This window comes from Drosophila innubila (genome assembly GCF_004354385.1).
Source record: "Drosophila innubila isolate TH190305 chromosome 3L unlocalized genomic scaffold, UK_Dinn_1.0 0_D_3L, whole genome shotgun sequence".
In the NCBI taxonomy this organism is placed as follows: Eukaryota; Metazoa; Arthropoda; class Insecta; order Diptera; family Drosophilidae; genus Drosophila; species Drosophila innubila.
This window is the reverse complement of record NW_022995376.1, coordinates 26,428,402-26,452,613: the sequence shown is the minus strand read 5'-3', so window position 1 is coordinate 26,452,613 and position 24,212 is coordinate 26,428,402. Positions and strand designations below refer to the sequence as shown.

The 24,212-nt window shown below is 38.9% G+C and overlaps 4 protein-coding genes across 5 annotated transcripts; 2 read left to right on the top strand and 2 right to left on the bottom strand.

Annotated features, from left to right (window-relative positions):
* Positions 1-4,602: 4,602 nt before the first annotated feature.
* LOC117788544 lies at positions 4,603-7,943 on the top strand. Its single transcript, XM_034627329.1, has 3 exons — positions 4,603-4,639; positions 4,700-7,528; positions 7,761-7,943. Exons 1-3 carry the CDS (start codon positions 4,603-4,605, stop codon positions 7,934-7,936), a joined length of 3,042 nt encoding a protein of 1,013 aa, XP_034483220.1. The 3' UTR covers positions 7,937-7,943.
* Positions 7,944-7,989: 46 nt separating this feature from the next.
* LOC117787650 (centrosomal protein of 135 kDa) lies at positions 7,990-19,133 on the bottom strand. Of its 2 annotated transcripts, none has more exons than XM_034626228.1 (12): positions 18,930-19,133; positions 18,734-18,860; positions 18,523-18,675; positions 17,043-18,468; positions 16,767-16,977; positions 16,590-16,705; positions 9,538-9,663; positions 9,229-9,382; positions 9,032-9,156; positions 8,716-8,971; positions 8,366-8,551; positions 7,990-8,301 (listed from the first exon to the last, which is right to left on the bottom strand). In XM_034626228.1, exons 1-12 carry the CDS (start codon positions 19,101-19,103, stop codon positions 8,140-8,142), a joined length of 3,216 nt encoding a protein of 1,071 aa, XP_034482119.1. In that variant the 5' UTR covers positions 19,104-19,133; the 3' UTR covers positions 7,990-8,139. The 2 variants fall into 2 exon arrangements, with proteins under 2 accessions (XP_034482119.1, XP_034482120.1); XM_034626229.1 differs by having other exon boundaries at positions 9,032-9,138.
* Positions 13,287-15,273, top strand: LOC117787651. The gene is made up of 4 exons (XM_034626230.1): positions 13,287-13,702; positions 13,752-14,089; positions 14,143-14,818; positions 15,110-15,273. Exons 1-4 carry the CDS (start codon positions 13,287-13,289, stop codon positions 15,132-15,134), a joined length of 1,455 nt encoding a protein of 484 aa, XP_034482121.1. The 3' UTR covers positions 15,135-15,273.
* Positions 19,134-19,920: 787 nt separating the features above from the next.
* On the bottom strand, positions 19,921-23,682 carry LOC117787627. Its single transcript, XM_034626199.1, has 7 exons — positions 23,135-23,682; positions 22,897-23,072; positions 22,678-22,822; positions 21,554-21,961; positions 20,580-20,853; positions 20,408-20,514; positions 19,921-20,339 (listed from the first exon to the last, which is right to left on the bottom strand). Exons 1-7 carry the CDS (start codon positions 23,484-23,486, stop codon positions 20,044-20,046), a joined length of 1,758 nt encoding a protein of 585 aa, XP_034482090.1. The 5' UTR covers positions 23,487-23,682; the 3' UTR covers positions 19,921-20,043.
* Between the last annotated feature and the right edge of the window lie 530 nt (positions 23,683-24,212).

Here is a 24,212-nt window from a genome sequence, read left to right as displayed (position 1 = left end):
ACGGGTATTTTAAAGTCGGGGTCTGGACTATAGCCTTCCGACTAGTTTTTAACCATGTGCCTATTGAAGATGAACATAAAGGCTATAAAGCCTTAAAAAAATGTAAAGTAGCTTACAACTTATTTCGTGCAGAGCTTCAGTACAATTTTAAAATCAAAGAACAATCTTTGTATATTTATTCAGTTATTTTATTGATATTATATATCTGTAAAGAACATAACTCTCAATTTAAAAATTATTTAAAACTAGTGGGCCGGTGCTACAGTCGAGCATACTCGACTGTCGGAGACCCCGTACTTACTATGGCACAAAACTAATAATAGAAAAAATTAAAAAATATTTAGTTAACTTAAATGCATATGATTGATTTTCGACCGATTGTTCCTATGGGTGCTATATGATGTAATGGTCCGATTCAAAAAAGAAACAAACTTGATCTGCCTGCAATATAGAGGCATCTACATACCAAATTTGGTGTCACTAGCTTTTTAATTGCTCTTATAATTTGGATATGAAATTTTTTTCTTCGATTTGTGGACGATAAAAGGGGCGGGGCCGAATTCTGAAACAAATTTGATCTGCTTGCAATATAGACTATCTCTTATAGTCTCTGAGATCTAGGCGCTCATACAGACGGACAGACAGACAGACGGACAGACGGACATTGCTATATCGACTCGTCCATTGATGCTGATCAAGAATATATATACCTTATAGGGTCTGCCACGCCTCCTTCTGCCTGTTACGCACATATTCGTTAAAACAAACCCAATAGACCCCTGTACTTTTTTTTAAGTACGGGGTCTAAGAATTATTGACATTTATTCCCTGTGTCCATTAAATCCCTGTGTCCATTCGGGACTGAAAATAGTAAGCAAAAATTAAAAAATTTGACAGGGCCTTTAAATCTGATTTGGTGCCCGGCCCGTTCTTAGCCTCTCTACTATTAACAATTAAATTTTATGGAAAATATGTGAATGTATGTTTATGTGTGTCCGAATAAGTGTTAGAGTATCCTAGGGCTAGGGAACAGGATATCTCGTAGTCGCGCACTCGAGGCAAATTAATCTATAAAAATCAATTCAGGAAAAAAAAATATTTTTATAATACTTAAACGTTTTGTTAAAACCAAGGACAAATATAATAGACCCAAAATTAATTGCTGTTTTCTAAACCTAAAAAAAAACGGAACCATTTAGAAACCGTTTAAAAAATGGTTAAACTCGCTTTGATGTATAGCTTCCAATAAACTTTCAATTTGTGGACAACATTTTTTAGTATATTAATTACATATTAACTAGCTAAAAAAAAACTAGGGGCTCCGCCCCCTGCTCGGGTCGCTCGCGGTGCTACAGTCGAGCATACTCGACTGTCGGAGACCCCGTACTTACTTTGGCAAAAGGAAAACATTAAAAAATATTTAGTTTACTCGACTACATAAGACCAAATTAAATGCATATACTATCAGTTTTATTTACGATATCTCATAAAACAAATTAGTTTTTCTTACTAAAACTTGATTTTCGCCCAATCGGTCCTTTGGCAGCTATATGATTTAGTACAACGATTTAAACCAACTTCCGTCAGGGTTTAGAAAACTTATTTAAATGCTTATTCAATCAGTTTGGTTAAGATATCTCAAAGAACAAAAAAAATTTTCAATATTTTCAATATAGAGGAACCTACATACCAAGTTTGGTGTCTCTAGCTTTTTAATTGTTCTTATAAGAATATATATTAGGGTGGGTCAAATGTTTTCGTCGAAAATCGTACCCCAAAAGCGGAAACTACGATGAATTCTTAGAATATTTCACTAAGAAACTATGGTTCTAAAATGAATTCCTAGATCCCGCTGACAAGCATAAAGATTTCAGTATGGAATATATTAACAAAATGCGATGTGTTTAAAAAGTAAAAAATAAAATACCATATTTTTCAATGATTTTATATTATTTTTTTTTTTTAAAAGCCAAAAAAAAGTTTTTTAGCCATGCCCGTTTGTCAATAACTCAGAGAATATAAGAACTAAAGCTTTCGAGTTTAACAAGTTGACTGCTCTTGTATCGCGCCCCCATATTCTAAAATGGCTTGTACTATGATCGAAATGATAGTAATAACACAATATGTAATAAGAAAATAACAAAGTAATAACACAATATGTAATAACAAAATAACAATATGATTTAATTTGTAAAAACAAACAACAAATGCGCTTAAAGAAAAATCAAGAACATATGTATAAGAGCGTACAATTTTAGAATTTTAAGTCTTTTTTACTCTCCATTTGAGGACAATTTTTATAGTCTCTGAGATCTATTTGTTCATACAGACAGACGGACATTGCTATATCGCCTTGGCTATTGATGCTGATCAAGAATATATATACTTTATAGGGTCTGCTACGCCACCTTCTGCCTGTTACGCACATATTTTTCAAAACAAACTAGTGTGGTCCCGTGGCTCAGCTGTTAGAGTCGCTGACCTATAACATAACTAGAACTACAGTTTGAAAAATAACTGGGCTCGAACCCTGCCATGTTTAAAATCTGTAACTTACCTGTTCTGTTAATTCTTTAAATTGCACTGAAAATGCTTTAAGTAGCATGTAGCGTGCTCATAATATTAATAAACGTATACTTTTTTTAAGTACGGGGTCTTAAAGGAAATTTAAGTAAAATAAAATTTATTGAAGTGTACAACAAATGTACAATTTTGACTTAATTCATCTAAAGTGTACCAACGAGTAAAAACATAGAATTTTTGGTACAAATGTACCAAATGTGACCATGATAAAGTGTCGAGCAATTTTTACATCGATGGTAGAAACGTTTTGCTTAAAATATAGATCAAGTATTTCTCACAAACAAGCGGTAGGTGGCGGTAGCTCACTCTCATTGGTGCTGGCTAATGTTTCGTGATGCGTGTCAATCCTTTAAAATAATAGACTGTTATCTAATTAGATATAAATTCATAATTGAAATGTGTAACTTGTGATTAATCTATTGTATTTAATTAACATTAATTTTGAATTATCAATTGCTTAAATTTAATATAAGTTGCGTGCCTTGTTAAAATGTTAACTAACATACATTTCGATTACATCAAACTGTTATGTTACGTTACATTTCCGTGTTAACAGTAACTCAATAACATTGCAAATTAATGGTTGAAAGCGCCATCTGTTGGTATGCTTGTGAAAAACTGGAAACAGTGAAATGGTTCGTGGTTGATATATAAGTGTCATGGATATTAGTTGAGGGAATGTGGGAGATGTTGGCAATAAGTTTTATTCAGAGATGGCGCTTTTAACAGAAAAACAAATTTTTCATATGGCAACAGAACTGTTATAATTTTCCAAGAATTAAATTTAATAATAATACAAAAAAATATCGTTTACTTCAAGACTGTCTAACTCAAAAAAAAAAATTTCCGGTTATTTATTCAGTAGCTTTTCAATTGCAGTAAAAGGATGAAATCTTTCTAAAGAGAATATAACGAGATAAAATAACGTAAGCGCCATTTTTCTGAAATTTGTTTTTTTATGCAAAAGTGTTTGTTAATTCCAACAGCATCTGCACCAAAATATTATATTTTAATTTTATATATTTACGAAGATATTGGCCTGTCAATTATAAAGTAAGCGACAGACGGCATACGAAACCCGCTACACGATAACTCAAAAAACTCTCTTCTGTAAAATTGTTTTTGGCGCTTACGTTATTTATGAAAATAGGGCTCGAAAAGATATCAACCCTAATCGCAAAAATTACGCAAGTGACAGTATTCCGAACTTAGTTCGGAATGTTCATTAAGGTGCATCGATTTGTATGTGCCAAAATAAAATTGTAATATTTTAACCAAGAATTGTAACTTTCAGAATTAAAGGACCAATTATTCTTGAAACATAATTTTCGATTTAAACACACACAATTTTTCAACTCAAAAGGGGGGCTAGGAACTGTTTTTAGAACTATGGTTTCTTTTTTGCGAATAAATCGATGCACCCTAATGTTTATAAATACCAACAGCATTTGCACCCAAATTTCATTACAGAGATATTGGTCTGTCAATTATAAAGATAGCGACACACGACTTACGATAATCATAAACAATTTGGTTTTTGGTCGCCTACGATATTTTTGCAAAAAGACCGTTATGTTCATGAAATCTTTACGCAAAAAAGAATCATTAACTCGATATGAATGTGCATTTCTTACTCATTGTTACATGTCGACGAAATTATGTCATATTCAAATAAATCTATCATATAGCTGCCACAGAAATAATCGAACACCAATTAAAATTTAGTCTGAAAACTTTTGTCTTTCGATATATTTTAACTGAACTCTCAGATTGGCTTTTTCTCGATGAATCGGGCATATTAAGGCCAAATCTAGACGATCCCTCTTCAAATTGGGACATTCTTCTGTCATATTTGTCGATTTTCTGCCAAGAACTTTCATATAACACATTACGTACAATACTATCTAGTATCTTTTGCAAATATGTACATATATCTAAAAGCAAACAAACTGAAAAACATACCAGAAGCAAGAAAAATATATATTTCAAAATATATATTTTTATAAGGGAAGGATTTTAATGGATTACAAAAATAAAAGACGAGGGCGAGAATCTGGTAGGATCTGAAAGATAATCTATGTACCTAATGTTCCTAATAATATCTCGTTATTTTTAGGTCATAGTTATTTTTTGGAGCGTAAGGAACATGTATCGATCGAGGGTCGTGGGAATGTGTTTATAAGGAATACGCAGACCCAGGTTCGAGAGCTTTATAGGCGTCACGTGGCCATCGAGCCCGAGGAGCCATCGTCTTCTCAGGGCGATGCCAGAATACTCGAGACTAGCCGCCAGGTGAAAACCCTCAACAAGAAAATTGAGGATGAAATAGACAAATTGAAGAATTTTCGCGACTGTTTCCTTCAAGAGAAAGAAACAAGAAACACGAAGCAACCCAAAAAACTTCAAAGTCAATCGGAGAAATATCCTGGCATTTCCCATAAAGAGACTCCAAATGCCATAAATCTAGAAGCTAAAAATGATAAGTATTCCTGGCCAAATTCAGACAAATCTCGTCCATATTTTCGCACTATGCGCGTAACATCCTCCCCGAATTCGGGTGCTGATCAGAAGCAGGATCCTAAGAAGACGATTCGCGATCAGAGTCCTTCGAATCGAAAATCCCCAAGACTTCCACGAAAGAATACACGGATGGGTGGTGGCTGTACCTATGGATATAACGAATGCATGCCGTTCCCGAGCTCAGTTTATCAGTGTGATTATAGTCAGGGTCCGACAAGCCATTGTTATCCGGGATATTGTCAGTGCTACGAATATCCCGCAGCAATGTCTGTGCCATACTCACCCAATCCGTGTTACCAGTATTCAATGGGCGCAGTTTTCCATCAACAAGTGCCGTCATATTGCGCCTGTCCCCCCGCCACAGCCACCAGGCGAACTACTGACTTGAATACCGAGGAATATTGTCGTGGTATGTCTCCGAGTCCGAGGGCTGCTGAACGTCGATCAAAATTAAAGTCCAGAACTGCACCCTCTGATGGCAAAAGAAACAGAAACACCTCAAAGAATCCCACAAAGAAAACACCCCAAAATGAAAAACAAGTTATGAAAGTTTCCCTAAAAAAACCTCAACCCAAGAAAACAAGAAAAGTGATAATTAAAGAACATGCGAAAACTGAGAAGGTCACTTCCGACAGCGACTACTCCGATCTAGAGAAATTGCGATTACACCGTCAATATATGGAGATGTACAAGCAGGAGCATGAAAAGACGGCCAAAAAGGATTCAAGTCCAATAAGTTCTGAATTGGAAACACACCCCACATACACAAAACTGACAGCAGAGTCACCCGAGTTGAGTTCCTCATCAAAGGAATCTAAAATAAAGCCAGAACCCTTGACTATAGCTGAGATCAGTCAAGAAGTAATTTCCCCAGAACCGCTGCAAGTGAAGAAACTTCAAGAATCATCTTCAGCAGGAGAAGCTACCTTGGAGGATTCACTTCCAATCAAAGAACAAAAACCCATGAATCTACAGAGTAGCCAACCTGATAGACGAAGAGTTCAGATACAGGATACATTTAAAAAGTGCACTTTCTCTGTAAAGCGTCAGGCAGTTCAGGGATCCATGTCACTTTGCCAGAGCCAAGAAGTGGCAAAGGAATGCGTCCAATATGCAGTATGTGCGTCTGGTCCTGATATTGGACTTAATTGCAGTCTTAGCTCCCAAGAAAAACTGTCAATGAGTCGCCAGTCATGTCAGCAGTCATGTCACCAGTTATGTCACCAGTCATGCCAAACGGCAGCTGGCGAAGGATCCAGTGAATCCCAGTGTGTGTTTGTTACCGAAAAAGTCGAGAGTATTGAAGTTATTTTCGAATCACAGTCTCCAACGATCGAAAGGAAATATCAATCTGAGCCTTACATCCGTTCGATATCCACAGTCTTTGGGCGTGACGATCCATTATCTTCTGTACCTGTGCAGCGAGCAGAAAAAAAATTGCTTTCTCAAGAATTTAGTCCAAAATATGAAGGACACTCTATCAGCAGCAAAAGCATGCATCGCAATAAACACTTTAGTTCGCCAAAGAATTCAGAGGTTGAAGAACTTTTTAGTTTTCCAGAACATACTCAACTGAGTGTCATGAGCGACTCTCCTCGAAATGAAGTCTATGAAGGGGAAGGCCGTAGCAAGGCAGCCGTTTCCAGGCAAGTCAGCAATACTCCGACGTTCTCTAGAAGGACATCAAATCAATCGGAAGAAAATTCTCCCGTCTTCAGTCAACAATCGAATTTCCCAGAAAGGCAAATGTACGATTCTTCGACAGCATTCCACAGCACTTTCAATCGATCTGAAGAAAATTCTCCTAACTTTAGTCTACAATTGGATTCCCCAAAAAGCCAAGTGTACAATTCTCCGATGTCATCTAACAGGACTTTCAATCGATCGGGAGAAGGTTCTCCGAACCTTAATCTGCAATTTGATTCCCCAAAAAGCCAAGTGTACAGTTCTCCAACACCATCTAACAGGACTTTCAATCGATCGGAAGAAAGTTCTCCTAACTTAAGTCTGCAATTGGATTCCAAAAGACGCCAAATGTACAGTTTTTCGACAGCATCCAACAGGACTTTTAATCGATCAGCAGACAATTCTCCAGATCTTACATTGCACAATGAATCTCCAAAGAACAACGATCAGCTGTTCTACCAAAACAATAATCCCGAACGTGGGAATAAAAAGGATCTCGACTCGAGAACACACCTGGCACCGACCAAATCGACAGGTCGTGAGAAACGAACGCGCTCGGTGAAATTTGAAGATGAAAGCGGAACTAGCAAGCAGATCAATAAAGTTAAGAGTTGTCGTAGGGTCATCGATTGGGAAAGATCCCTCAGCATGGAGGATGACGAAGATTGTACTATACCATTGGACAATTTGTATGAGGAATTTTCAAGGGATGATAGTTCTTTTCTAATTGACTCTTGCAGTAAGTATTCGAATGATGGTAGGGATAATTGAAAAATTTATTAAAATCTTATACCCGTTGCTCGTTCAGTACAAGGGTATACTGTGTTCGTTTCTATGTATGCAAACAGTCGTAGCAAATTTTTCCATTGTTCCTGTATACATTGCTAGTCGCCTTTCGCTCCCTTCGTCACTAGCGTGGACTCCCTCTATCATATACCTAAATAGAAGACTGACTTTCTTATGTTTTGCAGGAACAAGCAGCACAGCAGAGTTTACATGTAATGAGTCAAACTACGAGGAGGATTATTTATCATGCACTGAATCCAGAACTGAGCATATACCGCCGTTCAAGGGATGTCCATGCATGCGCGATTATTATTTAACGCTGGCCGCTTTGAGTCGGCCAATAAATAAATACGATTGTTGAGCTTTAATTTGAATATATGTTTTATATTGCTTGTATACCGTACAAAATTAATGTCGAAAATAAAATATATATTTGAGTAGAAAAATACAATAGGTAAATATGTAGAATATTAAATTCCATAAATGCAAAACAAGCTTAGGCAGTGCAATGTACACAGTACAAAATAAATGACATTTTATACAAGTCTGAAGCCATGATCTAGTTCACAGCGTTTTTGGCGGAATCTTGGGACTTATTTCCCTGGAGCGCGCCTGACAAAAGCGATCCTCGGTTAGGTTCTGTCGCAACTCTCGTGCCTGTTTCTCGAATTCAGTGGCAAGACGTTCCTGCGTGTTACAACGCTCCCGCTCCTCTTGCAGCTCTCTCTGTGTGGGATAAGTGATTGAAATGAAATCGTTGCAGAGTTGACTTTTGAAGTGGAATATTTACCAGAGTTGCCTCATGCAGCTGACGTAATCGTTCCATCTCATTTTTGGCTTTTACTTCAGCGTCATCTTGTCTCAGCTGTTCGCCGCGTATCCGCTCCAACATTTGCCCGGTTGTTTCGGTGGTAACATGATTTAGCATGGACTTTTGCTGCAGTTCGTTGCGCAGCTTTTCGCATTCTTGTTTTAGCTGCAATTGGGTTTTCAAAAACGAATTTTAATCGAAATGCGAGTAACAACTGAGATGCAACTCTAAACGCTAATGTTAGTATACAAAGCACACATTTTTATGAAGCTAACGAGCATTCTACAATCTGCATTGCATTAGTATCGTTGTTGAGCCTTAAAGTTCACCTTCTTGTGTATTTCATTTAGTTCATTTAGCTCTGCATTGAGTTTATCTTTTTCAACGTCCAGTTTGTCACAGAGCTCTTTGTGCACTTCAAGCTCAATCTTCTGCTCACGTGCATTCTCAAGCTCCCTCTCCAAGCATCGAATAGAAGCACTAGCGGCTGTCAACTGCGTATTAAGTTTGTCAATTGTGCACTGCCGGCTATACAGCTGATCCTTCAGTGAGTGCACCTCATATTCCAGCTCGCAAATTTGACGCCTGTAATCATATTTTTGTTATATCATCAGATTTGTAATTGTTTTCAACTACTCCACTCACTTGAACTCCGTCGCCTCGCACTCCAGACTCTGATTATTTCCCTCCAAGACGACTTGATCTTGTGTCAGACTGTGATAGTGATCCAGCAATTCCTCACGCTCTTTTTCCTTTAAAACAAAGTACACCTGTCGGCATTAACTCGAAAGTTCAAATACGCATGCCTTACAAACTAATTGGAATAGATGCAAAGAGTTTACCTTAGTCATTAGCAAATCTTCGGCCTTTTTCACCTCTGCAACGTATTTGTGCAATTGCTGTTTCATATTGGCCACCTGCTGCTCGCAATCCTTGAGCTTCTTATGCAGTGTTTTGGATTCCACCTGTGCGTCGCTTAATCTGTCCGTGAGGCGTCTGTTGGTGTTACAAACAAATCATTGGTAAGATGTGTTAATGTTAAAAACGATCACATGAATAAAAACTAGCAAATGATGAGACACACAAGCCTGCAACTTATACAATTGCTGTGTCCGCATTAACTAATGTAATTTTTTTTATAAGCTATTTACCCATTTTCCGCAATTGCCTCATCGCGACTCGCTTTAAGTGCCACAATCTGCTGCCGTAGAGTTTTACTTTCCGCTGATGTCTCATTCAATTCAGAGTCGCGTTGACGAGTTCTTGAGGTTAATTTACTGAAAGCACAAAATGTTTAGTTTTAAATATATGAGTTCTCAAAGTTGAAACATAACTGCAAGATTCCTTTTACGTCTGTCCGCCTCAACACATTCACATACATACGTTGTTACGTTCACGGCCATTCGTCTCTGTTGCGGGGTCATGTCAATAGACTTAAGCAACAAACTTGTAGGGGAACTTGATAATGTTCGCTCTTTTGCTAAACATTCAAAGAGCGGCCAACGAATTCACATGCTAGGCACGTCCACACATATCCGCAATTCGGATTGAAGCTCAAGAACAAAGCGCGGCCCTGTGAAACATCTCTACACACACCACACACCACACACTATACAAACATGGTCTGACTCAGACTGTCCAACAATGCCAACGACCATCGATGTCCATCATGTTGACTAGACGACTCGACGCGCCGTGTGTCAGTCATTTGGACACCGACTAAATCTCAAATGCATTTGGTGAGCTTTAAAAGGCTGAACTCACAAGATGCCCAATCGAAAGAAACGGTACCTCATACGAATTCCGAATATTCAAATTAGAATAATTGAAAAAAAAAACACAATTACACTAAAAATAAAATTGTTAATTAACCAAAGAAAGAAAAAAAACGGTTGCAACAACTAGAAATTTTAAAATAAAGAAATTACAGCTAGGTTATTAAAAAATATAATCAATAAGAATAAAAATATTCAGAAAAATCTAGTTCACTATTATAAAAAGATATTAGTGTTTTGCCTTCTGATGGTTCGAATTTCCTTGTCAAATATTAATATTCTAGTTTATTTCGTTGTGCGAATGTTGCTCAGTAGTTATATAATTTTTAATATTTTTCTCAAATAGATACATTTGCATGTGAAATGTATATGAGCCGATTTTACTTTACTTTCGATAAATGTCAGGGACCGTAATTTTTATAATTTTTTAAATACAAATTAAGATCTAACAATTATTTCAATATTTTAATTTTAAAGTTACGAAAAACCGTGATACTTGAAAAAACGTTTGATTTAATTACATATTTTCATAATATTGGTTTTTCCTAATTTTAATAATAAGTTTACTAGCTTTGTGACCCTAATTCTAGTTTTCCAAACTTTGGTATTCCAAGTCATAATTCTTATGGGGAATCGTATGAAACACATTGGGCATTCAAGAGAGCCAAAAGAGTTGCCGCTAAGAGTGTGCGAACTGAGAGCGGCAAAGAAAGAGAGAGAAGTGGAGAGTAAAACGTGGACCGCTTACCTGGCCCGATCTCAATGTTGGTCTGAACGCAAACCAGAGCTCAGACGTCAGTTACCTACGCAGTCGAATGGTCGCTTTTAGTGGTCTGATCGCGTTTCGGGTTGTCTTCAGTTCTGCTTAATGTGTAAATTGGCATTGGGATTCAGATTCGGAATCGGACATTGCCACCTCTGATTGCGTCTCGAATGTGATATCGTTTGATTGCGGGCGGACTCGAATTCACAATCAAACTTAAACCAATACGAAATCATTGCCCCGAGCAAAGTGTGATCGCGAATTTGGAAATACGAGACGAGTGTGTAGCCTTTAACAAGAAATTAGCAAAAGGTGTCTGTGCGTCAATTATATTTATAAGTTCACATATACAAGCATACATATCATGCGAGTATACGTGTATATAACTTAAGAAGGTTATGAACTCATCAAAAGAAACAACGAAACGAAATTTATATGTGACTGCCAAGTCGGTGCAGTTTATGGCCATGTTCTTTAGGCCAAACGAAAAAGATGAGGCAGAGGATGCTGCTTTGCGGCATTAGGAAACCTGTTGCTGTTACGACAGTCGACAGTCGACAATCGACAATCGACAAGAAACCCAAAAACAGTCAAAGCAGCGGTAACTGCGGTTAGCCTAATGCATTATTTATAGTCGAGGCAGCAGCTGTTGTCTGTTGTCTGTTCACTGTTGTTTGTTGCTTGTTGCCTGTTGCCTGCTGTCTGTCCGCCATCTGTCCACTGTTGGTTGCAGAGCCCAGCCCCGGGGCCGACAACGGTTGCAAATGTGGGGAACTAGTGCAAAGTGTTGCACGCTTTTTCAGCACAACTCGGTTGGCTGGTTGGTTACCACCTCCAGTTGCCGCTAGTTTCGTCACAAGCCGCATGCAAGTCCACAGTTGTGGGGGATTACATAAAGTTGGGCGCCTTCGATTATGAGATCTGAGTCAGATGGGCAACAGAAGATTTCTGCCCAACTTATGGGCTATCAAGCCGCAAAAGAAGTCAAGATAAATGTGCATTTAGGTCATGGTTAACAGCGCACGACCGCATACTGGTTTTTTTAGTTTTGGTTGTTGCCTTTGCCTTGTTGTGGTTGTTGTTTTGTTTTTTTTTTGTTTTTTGTAAATCGCCAAAACGATGGCCTGCAGGTTGGCTAATTTAAATTGGACTCGCTTTAAGATCGCACTCAATACAAATTACTTAGTGAGGGGGAGGTCGGCTTTACTCTCCCAAATAATATCGCCATCACCCATGGACCGAGCAAACACAATTGAAAATTCATCAATCATGCGTTTTAATGAACACCGTCAGGCAAATTGAAATAGGCGCCAGCGCACTATGGGCAAAACGGTTAAATTTGCCAAAAAAAAAAAGGTCACATCTTAAATGTGTAAATTGTGGCAAAATCGAGTGTTGATAGTCGGTTTTATTAATATTAAACCTGGCTTTTGATTTAAAAAGGTGGATCAAATATGACTAAAATCAAAGGGTGCTAATAACAGTATGCTCACTTCAAAAAAAAAAAATGAAAAGTATTAAAAACAAAACAAAAGTGTCTGAAAGAAACCAACAAAAAAATTTGTCTTTCAAAGAGAAAAACGAAATAAACAAATAGTACTTTTTAAAAAAAAAAAAATTTTACAAGATACGTTTAATTTAAAACGTATTAAAGCTATGATCCCCGCCAAAAAGACAAGGGACACTTAAGGTTTTTTTTTGGCTATAGCGAGTATGAAAAGTGTTTTTGAATTTGATTAAGTCTACGAATTCATCCGGATATTTTTACGACGGTGAATCCCTAAAAATCAACTGACTGTTATTAATTATCGGCCTCTTTATAGAGTGGGGTATTGTAGTTTAATTTATTTGATCTTGTTTTGTTTCCTATACTTGTCTATATAAATTATTCCCAATTAGCCAAAAAAAAAAAAAATAAAAACAGTTAAGTGTTTCTTAAAATTTAATTTAAATTATATCCATAAATAAATCCAAGAGATAAGAGCTATATTCTACTTATATTAATACCCAATTTATTGTCAAATTTTTAGATAGATTGACAGTTTAGATTTTTGCATTTTCGACTTTTAAAATCCATTTATAAATTTAATGTTTAGTTTGGATTGACATCTCTAATTTAAATATATTCAAAAACAACAAAAGTTTTTCATACCAAGGTTACTTTTTGTAGATCGTTCATGCACTTTTAAATTTTGTTTTGACATTTTGATATTTACGCTTGCTAGGATTAATTTTCGCTAATCTAAGCGTTTCGATCATGGTGCAGCTCAATAAGCGTAAAAGCAATAGAAGTAAATGTAATTCCCTTCACAATTATTTGTATAATTCGCAGGTTGTCATTGCTGTTGTTGCTGTGATCCGCATGAAGCGACGGAAGCTGTTGGTCTGCTGGGCGGCGCTACAAGCTGCAAGCAGCATGTTGACCTGCCTGTTGCTCTTGCTGACGCAGCATGAGGCATCCGCGGGAATAGTGCCGCCACCTTGGAGCGATCCGGCAAAGAATCCCTGCGCCAGCATGGCTGGTGGATGGCAACTACTCTACTGGACGCCACTCAAGAAGTGCTTTAAGATCTTCACACTTGGCTACCCATGCCCCGACACCATGGAGCTGAGTCCAACACCAGTAAGTGCCAAACGCAAGGATGTTCCCACTGCCGAGTGCCGTTGTCCGCCGGGCACAGCTCTCAGCGCTTTGACCGACGCATGTCATACCCTGTACGAGCGGGGTCCGTGCCCACGCGGAGAGTACTTCCAGCCCATTCCGGAGCAGGCCAAGAGGTAATCAAGTGGACAACAACAATACCGATTAGTAACACTGACATTTCAGGGCTGACAACCGTTGGGGAAGCTGTAAGCGGCCTCTGCAGTGTGACGATGGAATGCTCTTTTGGCCAAAAGACGGCAAGTGCTATCCGAATCACTCCAAGGGTCCTTGCATTCCGGGAAAGCTTCTAATGCATAACGAGGATGGCCTGGCCGAGTGTCGCTGCGACTCTGTGGGGGAACTGGGTCCCTATTACTACACAGTGGAGGACTCCTGTTACGAGCATTACACAAAGGGACCCTGCTCGACCCCGGGTCACATATTCCTGCCCGGAGGACGCTGCGACTGCCAGCGACATCTGCCCCACTATCACGCCCCACAACAAATGTGCTTTGAGCTGGGTAAGATTCTGTCAGAGTGTAACTCCAAAGTGTAACTCGAGCATCTCTTGCAGACACACCAGGTCCTTGTCCACCTGGCCACATCTTTCGCATACCCGACGATACCGACCCCATGTCGAGTCACGAGCCAAATACGTTTCAGTTCCTGCCACACGCCCAGTGCCTGTGCAAGGAGGGATATGTGCCCTGGACTGATGGTCTGTGTTATCGCCTCTACACACGTGGACCATGTGCAGCCAATGAATTTCTGGTGAATGGTACCTCGTGTGTACGAAACTTCTGCGGCAAGAATCGTCTGTACTTCCCCACCGAAGACTCCTGCTACAGAATTGGATCACAGGGCCCCTGCTCTCTACACCAGGTGGTCGTGTTTGACTTCACAGCCAGACCGTCGCTGGATGGGATCTCTTACAATGGCATGTGCGGCTGCTCGGGCGTCATTACCAATCTGGACCAACAGTGCTCTGCCAGCAACGAGCAGGAGAAGAGCATCTGCGAGGCAACGCCTGGCATGGTCGAGATGAATGGCCAATGCCATAAACTATACACGCGTGGACCTTGCGGTGCCGGCCAGTGGCTGGAGCCGCTCAAAACGCAACCAAACAATGGTACATTGCTCCTGGGATATGCCAGCAGAGCCAAATGTGTCTGCCGGCCGGGTTACACGCCGGCCGAGACAGATCACGGCGGCACGCACAATTGCAGTGCACCCAGCGTTAGCCTGGCGAGGTATTTAACCAACGAGCGACACAACTCGAAATTCTTCAGTGAACTTCAGACTCCTCTTTCACCACCTGCATTAGTGCTATTCTAATCTATCCTTTGCCAGCCTCTTAAACGGAATGAATGTGATACTATTGCCTGATCTATAGAATCCTCAAGAATCCTCTTCTTACGATTATCTCTATTTATTTAGTTGTTTCTCCTATTCTATGTTGCATGCTGCATGCTGTTAATGGTTAATTGTTAATGGTGGCATCCTATCTGATCGATCGATTTAATCGTTTCATTTCCTTTTAGGTGGTTCTTAGATATATTTGGCTAACGTTCGCAGCCAATGCTTGGCTCTAAGAGGTGCCACGAATGAGAGATTGTGCCATGAATGTATTACACCAGCTAATGTATAAATTTTTAAGTCAACTGTAGATAATATGAATAAAGGCTTATATATGTGAATACTTTAATCTATTGTTACAGTTGCAGGAATGTGAGATCACCAATTATTATCAATACTACAAAACATTTGTGCATTCTGCACAACATATTCAACAAATAACATCAAACTTCGTTATTGATATCACAAATGAAGTATCGTAAAAGTCGATGATTTCATATTTAGACCTCGCACTTAAAAAAAGCACAGGGGTCTATTGGGTTTGTTTTAACGAATATGTGTGTAACAGGCAGAAGGAGGCGTGGCAGACCCTATAAAGTATATATATTCTTGATCACCATCATTAGCATGTCCGTCTGTATGTATGAACAAATAGATCTCAGAGACTATAAGAGCTAGAGACGCCAAGCTTGTTATGTAGTTTCCTCTATATTGCAGGCAGATTAAGCTTGTTTCTTTTTTCAATCGGACTACTGTATCATATATCAAATCGAAATACTATATCATATAGCTGTCATAGGACCGATCGGCCGAAAATCAAGTCTTAATATGAACAACTTTTTTGTTTTTTGAGATGTCGTAAACAAACTGATACAATATGTATCTAAATTAGTTTTATATACCCTGACCAAAGTTAGTTCAAATCGGAACACTATATCATATAGCTGCCATAGGACCGATCTGCCAATAATCAAGTCTTGGTATGAAAAACTTTTTTATTTTTTGAGATATCGTTACCAATATGATAGAATACAAATAAAAATTGGCTTTATATATCCTGTCAAAAGTTGGTTCAAATCGGAGCACTATATCATATAGCTGTCATAGGACCGATCGGGCGAAAATCAAGTCTTAGTATTAACAATTTTTTTGTTTTTTAAGATGTAAACAAACCGATACAATATGTGTCTAACTTGGTTTTATGTATCCTGACCAAAGTTGGTTCAAATCGGACCACTATATCATATAGCTGTGATAGGACCGATCTGGCGAAAGTCTTAGTATGAAAAACTTTTTGTTTAATGAGGTATCGTTAACAAACTGATAAAATATGCTTTTAAGTTTGTTTTATACATCCTGACCAGTTCAAATCGGTTTACTATATCATATTGCTGCCATTGAAACAAGTAGTCGAAAATGTAATACAGTGCTCTGCAACGGCGTCAAGTGAGCAGAATATTTTTGAATTTTTATCAGTCTTAACTTTTTCCATAGTAAGTACGGGGTCTCCGACAGTCGAGAATGCTCGACTGTAACTCCGTATAACTAATTTTTTTTAAGTTTTAAATTAAATATTACTGTCTGTAGTCTGTCGTAGTCTCAATTAATAAAAACTTGATTGAAATTAACCCCAATGTCACATGTAAAGATAGAATGCCTACTTACTCAACTTGTGACTCCAGGTCTTTAACCGTTTGCTCCAGTGTATTCCGTCTTTGCTTACAATCTTTAATTTCAAACTCCAATTTAAAAAGCCGCTCCGTTTTGTTATCCAATTGGTTCTACAGATCGATAGATTAATTAGGATGGATATTTTAATCTTCGCGAGCTTCCCGCTCTTACCAGAAGCGAATCCTTTTCATGCTCCAGGGCAATATAGGTCTGGCGCAGCGATGCAATTTCTGTGCGCAATTGTGTAACCTCATTGCGATTGGTTTCGCGACTGGAGTCCAGACTGCTGACGAGCACATCTGCCTTTTGTCGTTGACGCTCGGCAATGAGGAGCTTGCTTTGATAATCAGCTATAATCCGTTCATTCTGCTCGTTGATCAATCTGTTGAGCAGACGTAAAAGAAATATAAGTTCCCTCAGAGTTTCAGGCTTTTCAAAAACACTCACGTAATTTGTCCATTCTCCCGTCGCAGATTCTCAATCTCTGTTTGTAGTGATCCTATACGTTGTTTGAGTTGTGCCACATCTTCCTTCAGGAACACATTGTGGGTTTCAGCGGGAACACGTGCCGAGTTTAACTCCCGGTTATCGAGCTCAAGTCGGCGTATGTGATTCTGCAACTCTTCATTACGCAATCGCAGTGTCTGTAGCTCCTCGGCGTGCAATTGTACGCTGCTTAGCTGCTTCTCGCGAAGTGTATCTCTCTCGCAGCGGATGCGTTCGAGTTCAGAGCGGGCACAGTCGCGTTCACGCTCCACGCGCCCGATTGCAGCCTGTACACACTCGCTCCGATTACTACTGCCATTGGAGCTGCTGGCCGTAAGTTGTGGGAAGCTATCGCACTGATCTCCCTTTCTAGGTGATAAGTGCAGCTTAGTAGTGGACACTATGCATAATTCAGAGCGCAAGGCGCGCAGATCTTCATCCTTTGACTTGATTTGGGCATGCAGAAATGCAATCTCGTTGTCCGACCCAGATTTGCTCATGAGACGCAGATACTCCTTTTGGAAGAAGTCCCGCTCAGACCTTAAACGAATCTTCTCCTCGTCCAGGGTGGCAGTGTTATTATGCTCCCGCAGCTCCTTTTCCAGCTCCAGCAGTTTGTCTTGCATTTTAAGAAGCTTCCTCTTCTGCTTGTCGTTAATCGTCTGCAACTCTTCCTCACGGCGCGTCAGGACATTTAGCCTTTCATTTAACTTGCGTTTATCATTCTGACTTTGATCAGTGGACGCGTCGAATCCGCCAGTAAGACGTTGTCCCTTGGCTCGTTGATCGTTAATCTTTTGCAATTGCTTGAGCTCGGCTTGCATCTGTCGCAGCTCAAGTTCACGAGCATCTATTTCACAATTGGCTTGTTGCTCCACCTGCAATGCGGCTTCCTTCAGTTCGTCCAGGTTCGATTGCAATTTCCGTTTGTCGTCTTCTATCCGCAAAGCATGCTGCATGGCATCGTGCATTTTGGCCTGATACTCGCGAACCTGAGCCATCAACTCGCTCTTCTCGCGCTGAAGCAGATCAATGTCCTGTGAAAGAGTGCCTACATCCTTGTAACAGCAATCCTTAGCCAACGCTGCCGGCGGACGACCACCAGCGAGCAGGTCGTTTAATCGTCGTATCTCTCGGTTCCGCGATTCTACCTTGCGCTTATAGAACTCCAACTGTTCACTGGCACTAGTCAAATCATTTTGAAGCCTATCAATCTCTTCTGATCCATTGATGTGCGTTATTGCGATGCCGTCTTTAGTGGTAGATGATGTCTTTTGAACAATTCCGGCACTACACTTGGTGCACTTTAAGGATGAGTGTGAAGCAGCACTCATCACGGCTGGCAATACTTCTCCAGAGCGAACAGTGGATATAAATGGCTTTTTAGCTGCAAAGATGCATACATTTTAGTATTCTCCATGTGCAGAAGTTAAAAGCATACTCTGCTGAAAGGATCCTGGATGCGTTCGCTTGGCAGTCGCCGCTGTCATCAACTGTTTGGATAAAAATGCGTCCAGTTGGCCCTGCAGCTGAGCATTGTGGCTCTGCAAGTGTTCCCTGTCCGTCTGCAGACTGCGTATTCGTCGCTCCATCTCTACAGGAATACAACTGAATGAGTCAATAATATAAAGACACTAAATAAGAGTACTTACCACAAAGTCGCAACTCGTAATCTTCTCGGTCTTTCAGAAACTGTAAGTGCAGCTCATTGCACTCGGCCAGTAAACGCGAGTTGTCGCATTTGTACGGCTCAACTCCGAGCTCCCAGCAGTTTCTCTCCTAATACAAAAACAACAACAACAACGAGTAAGATCATATACGCTACACAAAACTAAAAGATACACTTACTTCCAAGAGATCTGCCACTTGTCTTTTTGTATCACGAAGGCATTCTGTTGTTTTTATTAAATCGCCAAAGATAGCACCAACCAAAGGTATTGCTAACACAGGCAATGTCTGGGTAAAACCCATTACATCGAGCTTTGAGCGGAGATCCTTAAAGTCACAATCATTCATATTCATTATTTTAAAATTCTTAATTGCGGCGCAAAACTCGCGCGTTGTTTTTTTTGTACTATTAAAATATTTTTGTTGGTAGATTCGTTTTCGATAGATTACGTTATCGAGCGATGAATACGATTAATAGTGGTGGTGGGTCGATATATTCAGTATTTTTTAATTATTCAATTAAAATCTTAAGCAGTCCGTTGAATCACACGATTGCTTGTTTTAAATTTAATATGAAAGATATTTGCAAAACTCGTAAAGTTTTAAAATAGTCATTTCATATTTTAGAATACAATTTGACATAAAACTTCCCAGCTTTTATTATGAGATCCGAGGCCGGCTACTATAAATGTATTGTACATTTTGTATTTGGCAGTGCTGCCAATTTATTAGAGGAAAAAGTAGCTGTTTATGACTGAAAAGCATCAAACTTTGTTTTTGCGTGCACTTTTGCATTGATTAAAATAGCCAAATTCCCGACTAATAGCAATTTCAAATATTTCTAGCAATCAAACATTGAAAATAGTCAGAACTAGCTATAAAATAGCTAGACAAAAAAATTTATTCTTATTATCGATGTCGATAAGCTTATCGGTAGTCTTTATTTTTAATAATCGTTAGGAATAAAGTATCGATTCTAAACTGTGAAAAAACTTCACGCGCCAAATTACTTTAATTATTATTTTATTATTGGGGATCTTTTAACAAAAGTTGGGTGTTCGTCAGCCCGAGGGTGGCGAACAACAAATTAATAAACATTAATAAGAAGTAAATTAATAAAAAAATAAAAAAAATGTACGTCGACTTAATAAAGTAAAAAAGAATTGAAACATAAATGCGCCACTTATGGTTTTGTTTTTATTTCCAGCATATACACTTACTGGATAATAAAATTGCTTTGATCGAAACGGTAAAATTTGTTTGATGAGAAATAGACAATTTGGACAAATGGAACTCACTCAACAATGAAGCACTGAAAGTTCTTAAACATAAAAGGAGCATCATCGTCAGATATAAAATTACGCTCTGGTTTTTCCGATCCAAAGGGGTTTGTGGTGGGCGGAAGAACAACGTTCAATTTACGATTGGATTGATTAATGAAATGGCTCATATCCAGTGGGGCTTCGTATTTAGTATAAGATGTTACTACAACAGGGCACTTCAGATTCAAGGATGCTTGTATGGTATCCGGCCAGGTATCCTCCAAAGCATATCCTGTCGCTCGATAAAGTCCCGAGTTGAAAAAACATACTAATTGTTTAAAAAAAGTGTGATTAGGCAAAAGACTATTGGAAAAGTTAAGTACAAATATATATTACCTAGGTCTGGGCTTTTAAAGCTTGTCTCTGAGCAATAGTCATGATAAAGACGGTTCTCAAAATAATAATCCACCGTGCGTTGTGCTTTGCGACACAGTCGACAACATCTAGGAAAAAATCAGAAAATCATTCGAAAAAAGTAAATAATAAATATGTTTTGTATTATCCGTACCTTATCTTTGCAAGTTGCTCAAGAGATATTTTGTGAGCGTTTAACTCTGGCCCAACAAAGACCACATGCAGTGTCCTGACTGTTGGCAGAATGTGAAGTAGGAATATCTCCCACTTCTGAAACACATCAACCTCAAACTCCATTTCCGCGCCAACCAAGTGAATGGTCAGCTGCTCGGCATCCAGACGGTCGCAGAGTTTTAATGCATAAAATGCTGTCAAAGGTCCTGTCGAAATCTGAGTGAGTGCAGCAAACTCGCATTCATCGCCCACATCTATAAATGAAAGTATTTAATAAATAATTCTTACATAAATCAACAAAAACGAATACGAATTCCAATACATGTGTAAGAATTAAAAAAGCAATAATTAAAGAGACCAAATTAAAGAAGAAAAAAAAGGAAACACAAATTCATGTTAAAATGAGCGGTAAATATTTCTAGATATACATATATTAAATTAATCTCTCTCTATGGTCACTTTATATAAAAGAAATAGTAATATAGTTGAAAATGTCCTCAAAAAGAAAAAAAAAATTTTAATTAAATTTGAATCAATTTTTTTTTTATCTTACTTTTAAATATAAGTCAGTTTAAAGAATAAAAAAGTTTGATACCAAACCTCACCTCGATATACTGATATATAAGATATACTGATCAAAAGTTGCACTTAAAACGCATATTTTCTGTAGTTCAGAAATTCTTTGAAAATTAACCCAACTTTGAAATTTACTACAAATATAAAACTTTCTGTATAAATTACTAGAACCAATTCTCAATCGAACCACATTCAAATTTTTGCTAAACGGAACAACGCAAAATTGATTTTGCCAAGTACTTTCCTGAAATACGCCATAGTGAACCGTCTGAAGTCTCTAATCAAATTGTTTGAAGAAACCATGCTTTATGCTTTATAGTGTTTTTGATATTATTTGTGGAATTTCGTGTAGGGAATCTACAACTAATATGTACTTACTAAACTTTAGACTTTTGATTATCTGCTTGGTATTTGAGCAGGACACGGGCGCTTCCCTGAGGATCTCATCGGGCAACGGTGGTTCCAGACGTCCAAATTTAAACTGTCGCATAACAAATTCTTTGAAGAGCTTGTATGTGTCACACCAGGCGGCATGGGAATCACTCAGATGATTCGGCTTATCCTTGCAAAAGGCCACTTCACCACACCGGGCACACGCCTTCAATCGCTTATATCGATGCTCCCGACACTTCACATGGTTGCAGATGAGCGGAAAGAGAAGAACTTCCTGTTCAATAGCCGTTAGTGATCGATTAATGGTCTGCTCCAATTGCCGAATGCAAACAATGCGGTAAGATCGAAACTGTTCAGCACTAAAATCGCCGCTTCTATAAAAGACATCATGACCTAAAAGTATACGCAATTAAATGTATCTGCATCTTTAAAAAACATACACTTTCTTCGGCACGCCGAAGATTTGATAATTATTTGCATGAAAGACCCAAGCGACAAAAAGCAAATTTTACAGGAGAGTTTTTTTTAAACATCTTGTGTCGTGTTTCGTGTGCCGTCTGTTGCTTACGTTATAATTGATAGGCCAATATCTTTGTAAATATATATAATTTAGATTAAATATTTTGGGTGCAGATGCTGTTGGTATTTATAAACACATTTTCATAACAATACATATTTCGGAAAATGTCGCTTGCTTGTTCAGGACGCATAAAACAATAGCAAATACACAACTGAGAGTTTGGTTGAGATATCTCAAGAAACAACCAACATTCTTGTTCTCAGGTTTCGATGGATCGTTCATAAGACAGCTACTATATGTGAAATAATTGCTACTGTCATATGCAGCATGTGTAAGTTTAGTTGAGAAAGCTAAAAAAAGAACATAGTTTTTAGCACTAAAGATTGATTTTTGGCCGCTCATTTTAGCACATCAATAATGGTATAGGGATCCAATCCAAAAAGACGAACCTGTGCCAAGTGTCATAAAGATAGCTTCAAAGCGGAGTGACTAGTTGGTATAGAAAAAGCATAAATCGACCTTATGGGGTCTACCATGTCACCATCTACCGTGTCACACATATCGTCACAAAATTGTATGTAAGAGTTACCATTTTTTTCAACCAACTGACGTAGTCCGTAACAGAGCTGGCGATGTTCCTGATCGTCTCGCATGTGTCCAACGCTGCAGTAGAAGATCAGGCCACATCCCTTGCAGGGAAGAGGCTGCTTGCCACACAGATCCGCTTTGCAGTGCTGCAAATTCCGATTTATTTATTTAAATTGAGAGATACGAGTGCTGGGACTGATGCCAAGATGACAATACTCACGTTGCACAGCGATGACATGAAATATTGCCGCGGCTTGTATATGTACTCAATATATTCTGCCTCGTCGTCATCTGATCCGGATCCGGAGCCGCAAACGGTATCACTTAAGGGCGCCGTGCTCAACATCTGGCCCAGCTTGCTGAAAAGCGCCTCCGTTGGCAATTCGCCTCCGGCACCTAGAAGCATGTGTAGTTATATAAGATTATCGGCGCTATTTTCACGTTAATATTTTATCAACCTTTTTGCAATTTGCTTCCAATGCATTTGAGAAGCGCATTAACTTCTTCTTTTTTAATGTCCTTAGGAACTGTTTGCGGCTGCGTTAAGACGTTCCTTAGTGTGGAGCTGGGCGGTGCCGATGTACTCGATGTATTGTTCTTGGCCAACAGTTTCTTGCGAAGTAGCCTCTGTATCACGAAGATGGCACTGTTGTTCGACTCGACCTGGTCAGTTGCTTCCACGACATTCGAGTCGGAAATAGGCACAGAACTTTCCTGCACGTTTTCCTCGAGTTGTAAGACATCGGATCGGTTACATTTGTTTTTGGGTCGATTACGTGCTCGAGACTTCTTTTTGTGGCTGACGTGCATATCCAATCCTTTTTATATATACCTGTATATAGGTCTGGGATCCTTATTATATATTTTTATATATTTATTAGTGCGTTTGTTCAATACTCAGCGGTGCGTCTGCTCAACTAGAAATTACTAATTTGAATGAATACAATACAATTGAATACATGTCCACTCGCAAATGAAAAGCGAGCAGAGCAACCGTCATCAAGAAGCCAGCTAATTAGCTAGTACAATTGTACACGGAGCACAGCAGGCACATACCCCGTCTATTTGTAGACTTGGCTAGCATATACGAGTACGTCGGCGACAGACGGCATAGACATAGACATAGACATAGGCATGAGCATGGGTTGGGTTCGTTAGGTATTATCATGACCGTTTGATAAATTTCTGCTCTAGACCAGAACAAGAGCACATTTTTTGGCTGTCCGAACAGACCACAAGACCACAATGTGAATATTATATACTCGTTCGAGTATACATATAAATGTATTGTACATAGTGTGTGTTGAGTGTCGTATGTACATTGTATATAACCACAAGTACAAGTTGTCTGACATCAGACGCCATGAAGCGTCGTCAGCAAACCTTAAGAAATAGTCTCGTTTTTTGTCAGATCCTAAAAGAAAAGGCCACCTGTTAAAGTTATCACGTCACGATACCAAGAAACCAAAATCATGACGGATTTCGTAATACAGAAATGTTTGACATGACAAGGCTTTTATTAGATGGGGCAGAAGG